Source organism: Cherax quadricarinatus, chromosome 23 (assembly GCF_038502225.1).
Source record: "Cherax quadricarinatus isolate ZL_2023a chromosome 23, ASM3850222v1, whole genome shotgun sequence".
NCBI lineage: Eukaryota > Metazoa > Arthropoda > Malacostraca > Decapoda > Parastacidae > Cherax > Cherax quadricarinatus.
Window position 1 is genome coordinate 38,327,937 of NC_091314.1, and position 13,445 is coordinate 38,341,381.

Here is a 13,445-nt window from a genome sequence, read left to right on the forward strand (position 1 = left end):
GTGTGGATGGGAGTGGGGAGGGACATGGTGAGATGCCCACTCTAGCAGTCACTACTAATATAGATAACACAGGACTACTTGAGTCCTGTTCTCACAAGCATGCCTAGGCCACACTTCTTTTGAGAGTTACCTATCCTGCCAGAAATTCTTGTCTCCATGCACAAACTAGAACAAGACTTACTTATATTGTACAGTCTATACAAGCTAGAGACCCCCTGATTCTTCTCTAAATGTCCTAACTTCCCCAACAACCCCTCCTCAGTTATCTGAATAATACTTTTAGTTACCCCACACCACTTAATTGCAAAATTCCAAATTCTCTGCATAATGGTCACACCACAGATTACACTCTACCAAAGACATTTCCACTGCCTCCAGCTTCCTCAAGGCTTCAACATTTAAAAACCCATACTATATACAGTGGACCCCCGCCTTACGAACGCATCGCTTTAAGTTAAATCTGCCATACGAAGCATTTGAACGCAAAAATTTTGCACCTCACGATAAAAACTCCCCTTACGTGATTCGTCTGGAACGCGCCCCACGTGTGGCCTCAGCGCCAGTGTTTACAAGCCAGTCAGTGCGGCCACATCTATGCATACGTTCGGTACCTTTCACATTATCCCAGTGTTTTTAGTGCTTGTAACTGCAAAATAAGTCACCATGGGCCCCAAGAAAGCTTCTAGTGCCATCCCTGTGGTAAAAAGGATGAGAATTAGTATGGAATTGAAAAGAGAGATTAAGGAAATGTGTGCAAAGTGGGTTGAACTGCAAACCTTTACGGATGAAAATCACCCTGACACAGCTACTGCAAGCCATGTTGGCAACCTGTACAGTGACAATGTTATGGCCCATTTTAGGAAAGTCTTAAAGGAATGGGAGGTCCAGTGACTCTCAAGCTGGTCCTAGTGGCATTAAAAGAAGAAGGGAAGTAACCCCAGAAAAGGACTTGCTACCTCAAGTCCTAATGGAAGGGGATTCCCCTTCTAAACAATAACAACTTCCACACTTTCCCCTCCTCCCATCCCATCAATCATCACCAGATCTTAATAAAGGTAAGTGTCATGTATTCTATTCTTAGTAGAGTAGTAATTGTGCATGTCTTCTTCAGTTTGTGTGTATTAAAATTAATATTTCATTTGGTAAAAATTTTTTTTTCATACTTTGGGGTGTCAGGAACAGAATAATTTGATTTCCATTATTTCTTATGGGGAAAATTAATTCGCCTTACGATAATTTTGGCTTATGATGAGCTCTCAGGAATGGATTAATATCGTAAGGTGGGGGTCCACTGTACTCCTATAATATTGGTGGTGCCACTATACTCTGGTACATTCCCCTTTTTGCCTCCATGATAAAGTTTTTTTTCTCCACAGACCCCTCACTGCACTGTCCGCTTTTTGTCCTTCGTTGGTTCTATGGTTCACTCACAAATATAGTGTTTATCATTAAATTATGCTGGCCCTCTCTTAAACCACGATCATGAACTTTAGAAAAATTAAATAGTGTGGTGATTTTACCAATGATTTATTATTTTGTAAGTCGTCCTTTGTTCATTTGGACATCCTTCGATCATCTGAGAAGTGATTCACATAAATTCTTGAGGGTTTTTTGGGGTAAATTCTTCCCATGACTCATAGATGACAACCTCCAGCTGTGGGAGTAAGCTGATGTCCTTACCCCTGTAGATCTCTCATTATCACAGTCCAGAGGTTCTCAATAGGGTTTAAGACTGGGGAATTTCCTGATCAGTCATCAGAGAAGGGAACCTTACAGTCACAAAGCCATTAAACATCTGAATTAATTATAATTTAGAACTAAATAAAATTATAATTAATACAGAGTATTCATCAAAAACACTAAACCTGTACTGCAATGACTACCGTATGTTAACTTCCAACACAAAATATTTTCAGGTTTATTAAGCCTAGCCTTGCATGGCAATGCTATATTTGTATTATTTCCCAGAAGTACATACAGTAGGGCCCCACTTATACGGCTGGTTAGGTTCCAGGCTACCGCCGTAAAGTGGAAACCGCCGTAAAGTGGAACACCCTTTTATTTTCCTTGTAAATGCATATAAATGCTAGATAACGTATTTACACTGACATATATTAAATTAGCAATAGAACTAAGCATTAAAAAACACAATGAAAAGTAAAATTACACACACAGTACATTTATTACATACCTTTAATTACTTAATATGAATGTGTAAGAGGTGAGTGGCAATGTAGTTATTGAATCAAATCATGAGATGGAAGACCATCATCCTCTAATTCTTCAACTAATTTGATTCGTTTTGGAGACTTGTGTGAAGCTTTTGAAGGGGTGTATGTTGATGTTGAAGGCTAGCTGTTGATGTTGAAGGCTGTTGAAGGCTGGCTGTTGATGTTGAAGGCTGTTGAAGGCTGGCTGTTGATGTTGAAGGCTGTTGAAGGCTGGCTGTTGATGTTGAAGGCTGTTGAAGGCTAGCTGTTGATGTTGAAGGCTGTTGAAGGCTGGCTGTTGATGTTGAAGGTTGCCATGATATTTTCTTAAAGTAGGAAAGCATTGAACTTTGCCTCATGGATTTTTTTTTCCTTTCCCTTAAAATTTCTTTATAGCATGTAACATCATGGGAAAGGGTTGTATTCACTGTTGAACTTCGTTCAAAATTTGGATCAATCTTCTCAAAAATTGCCATTGCTATTTCTATATGGTTGATAGCTTCTTCCAGTTTCAGTTTAATATGTTTATTATGCAACCCGTACCCATCCTGTGGGCGGTAGTCAAAAGATTACAGAGGTACATAATTGGTCCAGGGACTGCACTCCAAAGTTTTGATAGCTGAGCAAGTTACAAAGGTAATGAACTACATCTGGTCATAATCATGACCAAGTTACAAAGGTAATGAGCTCCAGGTAGAGCTGGTCACACTCATGAATAATTGCAAAGGTAATGAATCATAAACACATTAATCATGAGAATTTACAAAGGTAATGAGCTCCAGGTAGAGCTGGTCAAGATCATGACAAGTTTCAAAGGTAATGAATGATAAACACGTTATCACATGATTACAATCATAGACAAATTACAGAGTAATGAGCAGTTAACAAACATAGCAGGGAATTCATCCATTGCCCCAACAACAGATGTTGCTAGGTGCCTGTCTCTCCTCGGCAGACAGCCATTACAAACAGCAGCAAGTTGCCCCGGGATCTGCTGCTTGCACGAGCACCATCGACCCTCCCCAAGAGGTCAGCCTTCTTCCAAATCCTGGGTTTTCATTTCTTTAATGGTAACAGGACAATCATCAGGATGGATCTCCTCTTCATGAAATTTCTTTCTTTGCTCTTCAATCAGAAGGTCTTGGTCTGTCAGAGCCTTATCATGAGAGAGAAGCAGTTCTTCCACATCCTCGGGCTCCACTTCCAGTTCTAATTCCCTTGCCATATCCACAACATTTACACACACTTTCCCCACTGGATTCTCAAAACCTTCAAAATCATCCATAAGTTCAGGAATCAGATTCTTCCAAACACCTTTGAGTGTAGTTTCTTTAACTTCATTCCATGCATCTCTAATATTTTTAATGCCATCCAAAATTGTGAAACCTTTCCAAAAGGTTTTTAATTTATTTTGTTTAGGCCCAGGCATTTTATCACTGTCTAGGAAATTTACAGCCTTAATGAAAGTTCTTCTTAGGTAATAAGATTTAAAGGCTGCAATTACACCTTGGTCCATCGGCTGCAGTAATGAAGTTGTGTTTGCAGGTATAAAAGCAACATTTATCTCCGTACATACCATGTAGAGCTGTAGGGTGGGCAAAAACAAGTAAAAACAAGTAAAACATTAAAAGGAATTTTCTTTTCCTTGCAGTAAGCCTCAACTGTAGGCTTAAAATAGTCCGTGAACCAACTTATGAAAAGACTGGCAGTCATCCAAGCTTTCGAATTAGATTTATAATAAACTGGGAGGCTGCCTTTTGCATAGTTCTTTAGGGCCCTAGGATTCTCTGTGTGATAAATCATCATAGGTTTTAACTTGCAGTCACCAGCTGCATTAGCTCCTAGCAAGAGTGTTAGCCTGTCTTTTGCAGCTTTGAAGCCAGGCATTGACTTCTCTTCCTTAGCAATAATTGTCCTAGATGGCATCTTCTTCCAAAATAATGCAGTCTCATCCACATTAAAAATCTGTTACTTGGTATATCCACCACATTCTATTATCTCGGCTAGTTCACGTGGATAATTTTCTGCAGCTAAATTGTCAGCGCTTGCAGCTTCACCCTGCACTCTGATGTTGTGAAGTTGACTTCTTTCCTTAAACCTATTAAACCAGCCTCTGCTAGCTGAGAATTTATCTTCAGCAGCTTCCTCCCCTCTCTCAGCCTTCATAGAATTGAAGAGACTTAGGGCTTTGGACTGGATAATGGCTCTGCTTAAAGGCACATTGTGACTAGTCTGATCATCAATCCACACCATTAAAAGTTTTTCCATGTCAGCAATAAGGTTATCACGTTTTCTTATAACTTTAGTGGTCACTGGTGTAGCACTTTTAACTTCCTGCAACACTTTCTCCTTATTGTTCACAACTGTACTAACTGTTTGACAAGCCAAACCAAGCTTACGTGCTATCTCAGCCATTGACATACCTTGTTCACTAAGTTTAATCATTTCTAACTTGGCACTTAAAGTAAGAGGCTTACGACTCTTCTTTTTATCACAACTAAGCTTAGATGCCATCGTCAACGAGAGCCAATTAGTTAACGAAGAGCAAACGAGAGAGAACGAGATACACCGAGCTCAGACAGCATAAAAAAACAAACTGAACAGGTTGTGGACGATCACTCGGTCAGGCAAAATAGACGGTATTAATACGTGTCCAGTTTTAGTTCATTCATGTACATATGTAAGAGTTTGTGAAACTTTTACCTTATAATATTATTATTATTATTATAATACAGTGGACCCCCGGTTAACGATATTTTTTCACTCCAGAAGTATGTTCAGGTGCCAGTACTGACCGAATTTGTTCCCATAAGAAATATTGTGAAGTAGATTAGTCCATTTCAGACCCCCAAACATACACACACAAACTCACTCACATAAATACACTTACATAATTGGTCGCATTCGGAGGTAATCGTTATGCGGGGGTCCACTGTAATTAAATCACGAAGCAAATACTCTTACAGTGTACAAGTTAGTACAGAATAATAAACAGCAACACTCCTATTCTCATGGAACACACCATTTTTAGAGTGAATGATGATATTATTATTATTATTATAATCATAATAAAAAAGAAGTGCTAGACCCACAAGGGTCATGAATAGCTATAAAGTGAAGGCATACAAAAGGAATATTTTTCTACAGTTATCCCTAGTAACAGGTGACGGGCTAGAGAAAACCTAATTCTTCCGACACTTCTACAAACCGTTTGGTAAACATCTCATATTTGTATAAATTTTTATACTGTGGGTGCATGTATCATGTTTGTGTGTTACATAATGTGTTTCTTATAAAATTTTGAAAAAAATATCATAGATAGATTAAGGGAAATGTCTATATTAATGTAATATGCGACATTAATGCGCCCAAGAGATTATTATTATTATTATTATTATTATTATTATTATTATTATTATTATTATTATTATTATTGCATCAAGAGTAGAGAGACTCTTAGTGATTTTAATGTGTACCTACATGCCAGCACAGTGTGTAAGTTTATTTAGGTACAGGTGTACACAAGTTTAATTATCAAGTACAATACATATAAAATATACAATAACTTTAAAACACTTGAAATTTTGGAAAGTTTCCAGACATAATGAGATGTGCTCAGGGAGAATGTAAACAAACTCGGTGGGCCGCTGTGACCGTATTAGAAAGACAGGTGGGGGGAGCCGTATAGCGAGTTTTGGTCATAATTTGAAATGTCCGTATTAGCGGAATGCCGTAAAACGAAACGCCATAAAGCGGGGCCCTACTGTAATTATAATCCTGAGTTGAGCTTTACACTGTGGTAAGCGAGACGTTTCAACCAACCAAACAAACTATGTAAGTCAACTATATATAGTAAATTGTGATATTTTAAACTTGGAATTCTGTTTAGAACCTAAATTAGTGTCAGTGTTTTATAGACATTATCCATATAAAAATAATAATAATTTCTAATTTAAAACCCTTACTCATGTTCAAATACACTAGTTTCCAACCCCAACCTGACAGACCCATTGTAAAGTAACTTTTGCACCACCTTTAGTTATATTGTACTTAAGCAAACGTTTACCAAGTAGCAGCATGTGTGTCTCACACTTAAGAGATGGATGATTGAACCTCCAATGCTAATGAATGACCTATGTTAGTTGAGCCTTTTACTTAAACTACATTAACCTTGCATTAGTATGTTATGTTTGCCCAAGATGCTATACATAGTATGAGCATCATTGTAGATACAGTACTTTAACCTAATTGTAAACTGCTTTATTTCATACAAATTTAATGACTTTTTTGAGAATAAATTAATATTATTATTAACAGAAAAGGATGGTGTGAAGCTTGAGATGTGAATGTTGCAGTGGAGAGGAGGCTGGAGACAGTGATTCACGTCTCAGGGCAATGTGTGGTGTAAATATGTGAATTTGTAGATTGTGGGGTTACTAAATGTAACAAGATTTTTAACCTCAGAGGGTTAGCCACCCAGGATAACCCAAGAGAGGCAGTGCTTCATTGAGGGACTGTCTTATGTTACAAAACTCGTCTTCTTAACCTTCTCCAATGGTATGGTAGAGTGTTAAGGTGGCATTCTTATTGAACATATGGCCTGTTTACGGTTTTGCAACAATAACTTAAGAATTCAGGATTACAAAACAAATAACTAAAACTTACAATCTTTACTAGTAGAGTTTTAGCTTAATGTATGTTATGTTATGATTAACATAAAATAAGGAGTTTGATATGTTATGATTAACATAAAATACGGAGTTTAACTCTCACATTTCTCTTGGTACGTACCAGTATACTGATATGAATAAATGAACCTCTCGAGGTTGAGCTTTGTACTAAAATCACCAATAATATGCACCTATAAGGGTTATTAAGACCTAGCCACAAAGTAACTTACAATGCTTATAAAGACTTATCTGAACTATCAATTCAGAGTATACAAGAACTCGTAAGTGACGGACTTACATCCAACATGACTAAGAATAGCTTAGACCACAAATTAACATAAAGGCCGACAAGGCTTATTCAGTCACCTGAAAGATTAATTTACCAGAGTATAAATAACTCGAAAGTGACAAGCTTAAGAAAGGAAGTCAGTCATGAAAGAAAAACGACCACAAGAGAGAACTTGACATGTCTCTTATGAGAGGTCAATGAGTGAGGTATGCTCCCTTGGCTATGCAAGCCCAGACTAGAAGTGGGAAGGCTAGTCAGAGTGAGTGTGAAGGACATACTATCAGCGAGTGCTGTAAAACTACTCAGAGCAAGGGTTGTGAACCTTCTCTGAGCAGGTGCTGTAAACCTACTCAGTAAGAGTAGTGAACCTACTCAGAGCAAGGGCTGAGAACCTACTCAGTAAGAGTAGTGAACCTGCTCTGAGCGAGGGCGGTGAACCTACTCTCAGCGAGTGCTGTGAACCTACTGACGGTACCACTGAGTGGTAAGCCAATGTCAGGTTGGTCACGTGACTGAGGGAGACCTCAGTACCTGAACTGCTAACCGGCACTTAAATCTAGTGGTTTCCCACTACATGGAAATAATATTAAAGCGTAACAAAACATAATATAATACATACAATATTAGCATTAATATTTGCCTTAACATATATACATGTATTATAAAATAAAGGGGATTATCCAATTATAAAATAAAACGGGTATGGTCATACTCGTAACACTTAATACACAAAGATATTCTTAAACACTATTCATCAGTTCTCACCAAAGTAATAAAGAAAGCCAAACAACTATACTACTCCAGTAGATTCACAGACACTAGAGGAGATATAAAAAAGACCTGGAAAACACTCTCTCAGATTCTAGGGATCCACAAACTGAAAAAAACCAAGAATATTGTCCTAACTAAACCTAATGAAACACCACTACATCCCACTGACACAGCTAACAAGATAAACGACTTCTTCTCAACCATAGGATCTAATCTCGCCAATAAAATCCCACATACCAATGTCCATGCCGGGGACTACCTAGATGGGAATTTCCCAAATTCCTTCTATCTTGCACCAACTGAGCCCACGGAAGTCACCGAGATTATAAAGTCACTTAAAAATAACTCAGGGAATCTGTCTCATGTCCCACCATTACTGTACCAGCGAGCGGCCCATGTCCTCTCGCATGCTATTTCATTACTTTTTAACAAGTCACTAGAAACTAGCACCTTCCCGAAACTACTCAAGATGGCAAGGGTTACACCAATACACAAAGGTGGTGACCCTACAAACTTAAACAACTATAGGCCAATATCAAACTTACCATTGCTATCCAAAATCTTTGAGAAACTCGTGCACAGGAGACTATATTCATTTATAACGGCACAAAACATACTCAACCCCTGCCAATTTGGATTCAGGAAAAATGAAAGCACTAATGATGCAATCATAAAAATGCTAGATCTGCTTTACACAGCATTGGAAAATAAGGAATATCCACTAGGAATTTTTATAGACCCAAGAAAAGCTTTTGACACAGTAGACCATGACATCCTACTCCACAAACTTGACCATTACGGTATAAGAGGCCATGCGCTTGCTTATTTCAAATCTTACCTTACTAATAGGTATCAGTATGTCACCATTAAAGACACAGCATCAACAACACGGCCACTTGATACTGGAGTTCCGCAGGGAAGTGTCCTTGGTCCCCTGCTCTTCCTCATATACATCAATGATCTTCCAAACGTATCCCAACACCTGAAACCCATTCTCTTTGCTGACGACACGATTTATGTCATCTCTCACCCTAATCTTGCCACCCTCAACACCATTGTTAACGAGGAGCTGATCAAAATATCGACTTGGATGACAGCCAATAAACTTACGCTTAACACTGACAAAACCTACTACATTATGTTTGGTAGCAGAGCAGGAGATGCACAAATTAACATTAAGATCGACAACACTCTAATTACCAGACATAATGAGGGCAAATTCCTAGGCCTATACCTTGACAACAACCTGAATTTCAGCACCCATATCCAATACATAACCAAAAAAGTATCCAAAACGGTTGGGATCCTCTCCAAGATACGATACTACGTGCCGCAAAATGCCCTTCTCACACTATACCACTCACTTATTTATCCATACCTCACCTATGCTATTTGTGCTTGGGGATCAACTGCAGCAACACACCTAAAGCCAATAATAACCCAACAAAAAGCTGCAGTAAGAATAATCACTAAATCCCATCCCTGGCAACACACCCCCCCACTCTTCATAGATCTAAACTTACTCCCTGTTCAGTACATCCACACTTACTACTGTGCAATCTACATCTACAGGACCTTAAACTCCAATATCAACCTTGACCTAAAACGCTTTCTTGATAGTTGTGACAGAACCCACAGGCATAACACCAGACAAACATCTCTACGACATTCCCCGTGTCCGACTAAACCTTTACAAAAATTCAATGCATGTCAAAGGCCCTAAAATCTGGAACACCCTACCTGAGAACTCTAGAACTGCAGACACATTCATCACCTTCAAAACTACCATTAGAAAACATCTTATCTCCCTGATACACCCCATCAGCTAACTAAACGAATACCACCTGGTGGTTCACACTTACACTCACTCACCCATTTGACCATAAACAGAAATATTAATCTCAATCTTAAAATAATGAACCCCGTGATACTCCAATACTGAAACTATGTACTGTGCCAAAACAAAAGCATTCGCATTGCTAAACTCACAAACTAGTAGTCACTTGGCTATAATACCAACTTACCTCATAATTTGTAATATTTTAAAATTAAGAATTAAACTAAGTCTGCCCGAAATGCCTAGCCATGCTAGGTGTTCTAGTGGTACACTCTGTAATCACTATTTTACAACATGTAAACCACACAATAACCAAATTTCTGTAAAATCAACATTGTAATCCTTTTTTTTTTATTATCACACTGGCCGATTCCCACCAAGGAGGGGTGACCCGAAAAAGAAAAACTTTCACCATCATTCACTCCATCACTGTCTTGCCAGAAGGGTGCTTACACTACAGTTTTTAAACTGCAACATTAACACCCCTCCTTCAGAGTGCAGGCACTGTACTACCCATCTCCAGGACTCAAGTACGGCCTGCCGGTTTCCCTGAATCCCTTCATAAATGTTACTTTGCTCACACTCCAACAGCACGTCAAGTATTAAAAACCATTTGTCTCCATTCACTCCTATCAAACACGCTCACGCATGCCTGCTGGAAGTCCAAGCCCCTCGCACACAAAACCTCCTTTACCCCCTCCCTCCAACCCTTCCTAGGCCGACCCCTACCCCGCCTTCCTTCCACTACAGACTGATACACTCTTGAAGTCATTCTGTTTCGCTCCATTCTCTCTACATGTCCGAACCACCTCAACAACCCTTCCTCAGCCCTCTGGACAACAGTTTTGGTAATCCCGCACCTCCTCCTAACTTCCAAACTACGAATTCTCTGCATTATATTCACACCACACATTGCCCTCAGACATGACATCTCCACTGCCTCCAGCCTTCTCCTCGCTGCAACATTCATCACCCATGCTTCACACCCATATAAGAGCGTTGGTAAAACTATACTCTCATACATTCCCCTCTTTGCCTCCAAGGACAAAGTTCTTTGTCTCCACAGACTCCTAAGTGCACCACTCACTCTTTTTCCCTCATCAATTCTATGATTCACCTCATCTTTCATAGACCCATCCGCTGACACGTCCACTCCCAAATATCTGAATACGTTCACCTCCTCCATACTCTCTCCCTCCAATCTGATATTCAATCTTTCATCACCTAATCTTTTTGTTATCCTCATAACCTTACTCTTTCCTGTATTCACCTTTAATTTTCTTCTTTTGCACACCCTACCAAATTCGTCCACCAATCTCTGCAGCTTCTCTTCAGAATCTCCCAAGAGCACAGTGTCATCAGCAAAGAGCAGCTGTGACAACTCCCACTTTGTGTGTGATTCTTTATCTTTTAACTCCACGCCTCTTGCCAAGACCCTCGCATTTACTTCTCTTACAACCCCATCTATAAATATATTAAACAACCAAGGTGACATCACACATCCTTGTCTAAGGCCTACTTTTACTGGGAAAAAATTTCCCTCTTTCCTACATACTCTAACTTGAGCCTCACTATCCTCGTAAAAACTCTTCACTGCTTTCAGTAACCTACCTCCTACACCATATACTTGCAACATCTGCCACATTGCCCCCCTATCCACCCTGTCATACGCCTTTTCCAAATCCATAAATGCCACAAAGACCTCTTTAGCCTTATCTAAATACTGTTCACTTATATGTTTCACTGTAAACACCTGGTCCACACACCCCCTACCTTTCCTAAAGCCTCCTTGTTCATCTGCTATCCTATTCTCCGTCTTACTCTTAATTCTTTCAATTATAACTCTACCATACACTTTACCAGGTACACTCAACAGACTTATCCCCCTATAATTTTTGCACTCTCTTTTATCCCCTTTGCCTTTATACAAAGGAACTATGCATGCTCTCTGCCAATCCCTAGGTACCTTACCCTCTTCCATACATTTATTAAATAATTGCACCAACCACTCCAAAACTATATCCCCACCTGCTTTTAACATTTCTATCTTTATCCCATCAGAATAAACTTTGAATTGAATTGAATTGAATTGGGGTCCTCAGTCTTGTCCCCCAGGATGCAACTCACACCAGTTCACTAACACCCAGGTACCTACTTGCTAGGTGAACAAGACAACAGGTGTAAGGAAACACGACCAGTGTTTCCACCCCCGCTGGTAATTGAACCCGGACCCCTCAGAATGTGAAGGAAGAGCTCTGCTAGCCAAAGTAGAATGACTTGGAGGGAGTACATATATAAATCTGAAGTAGAAGGCAGGGTAGGGGTTGTCCTAGGAATGGTTTTGAGGGTGGGGGATAAAGGAGGTTTTGTGTGTAAAGGGCTTAGACTTCCAGTAAGCATGCATGAACATGTTAGACAGGAGCAAGTGGTTTTAATGACTTTATGTACTGTTGGAGTGTGAGCAAAGTAATGACATTTATGAAAGGATTCAGGGAAACTGGTTAGCCAGAGATGAGTCCTGGAGGTGGGAAGTACACTGCCTATGCTCTGAAGAAGGGGTAGAGATATGTTGCAGTTTTTAAATTGTAATATCAGCATGCCTTTAGCAAGACTGATGAGGTGAGTGATGATGAAAGTGTTTCTTTTTTTCGAGCCATACTGCCTAGGTGGACAAGGGCTGATGTGTTAATAAAAAATAATGAAAAAAAAATATTAATCAATAGATGCTGAAAAACCATGATTAGCAATGAAGCAGCTAAAAAAGGAGGGAATAAAATATAAGTATGAAAATTAGGTAAGATTCAAGAATGTGAATTCAGTAATTAGGAAATACCTTGGCACATTAGCACTGATGAATAGTTATAATATTGAAGCAGTGTCTAGCCAAAGACCTAAAAATATCCATTTATACTTAATGTGAAAAGTAAATGAGGAACTGGATAAGAAGTACTGTTACTGAAGGAAATAACTAAATTGTCTTTTCTGTTGTTTATGTAGTTGTATAGTATTAATAACTGATAACTTCTTAATTAAACTTAATGAAACAATAACAGACATACAGTAACTAATGTGGCTTGAAAATCAACAAAATAAAATTAAAAGAAACTCAAATAGAGGTTATTTATGTAAACTTCTCAATTTCTGTTGCATTTTATTAAATAAATCTACTGTATTACACTAGCAAAGACATCAGCAATTCTTAGGTGAGTCATCAGTGTCTCTCTGGGTAACAGATATATGGTATAGTTGCTCTTCTTCCTGTGTAATGTCACCTGGAGCACCTGACATCAAGCATCGACCCTCCATTGTCTTAGGAAATGCAATAACATCACGTATGCTATTTGCTCTACACAATTCAGCAATGAGTCGGTCAAAGCCTGAAAAAAAAAAAACAGAAGTTGATTAAAATAAAAAGACTTCATCATCTTTCAACAAACCAGTCGCATCCCACCGAGGCGAAGTGACCCAAAAGGAAAAACGAAAGTTTCTCCTTTTAAATTTAGAGCGAAAAGCACCAAGGCATAAACGTAATCCTTGGTGATGAATGGGGTTAAGGCTAGAGAGAGTAGCAGGAGATGCCGCTGAATAGATCTGGTCACCATAATCAAGTTTCGATAAAATAAGGGTGGAATGTAGGCGAAGGAGGGTTCGACGATCAGCTCCCCATG

The 13,445-nt window shown here is 39.0% G+C and overlaps 1 protein-coding gene and 1 pseudogene across 5 annotated transcripts in view; both read right to left on the minus strand.

Annotated features, from left to right (window-relative positions):
- Positions 1-2,703: 2,703 nt before the first annotated feature.
- On the minus strand, positions 2,704-4,852 carry LOC138853134 (tigger transposable element-derived protein 1-like; annotated as a pseudogene).
- An 8,056-nt stretch (positions 4,853-12,908) lies between these two features.
- AspRS-m (aspartyl-tRNA synthetase, mitochondrial) overlaps positions 12,909-13,445 on the minus strand; it is a 120,700-nt gene continuing 120,163 nt past the window's right edge. For all 5 annotated transcript variants that reach the window (XM_070088098.1, XM_070088096.1, XM_070088094.1 and 2 more), the window contains one exon: positions 12,909-13,154. In XM_070088098.1, the coding sequence (XP_069944199.1) occupies positions 12,967-13,154 (188 nt within the window). In that variant the 3' untranslated portion in view covers positions 12,909-12,966. The remainder of the gene's footprint in view (positions 13,155-13,445) is intronic.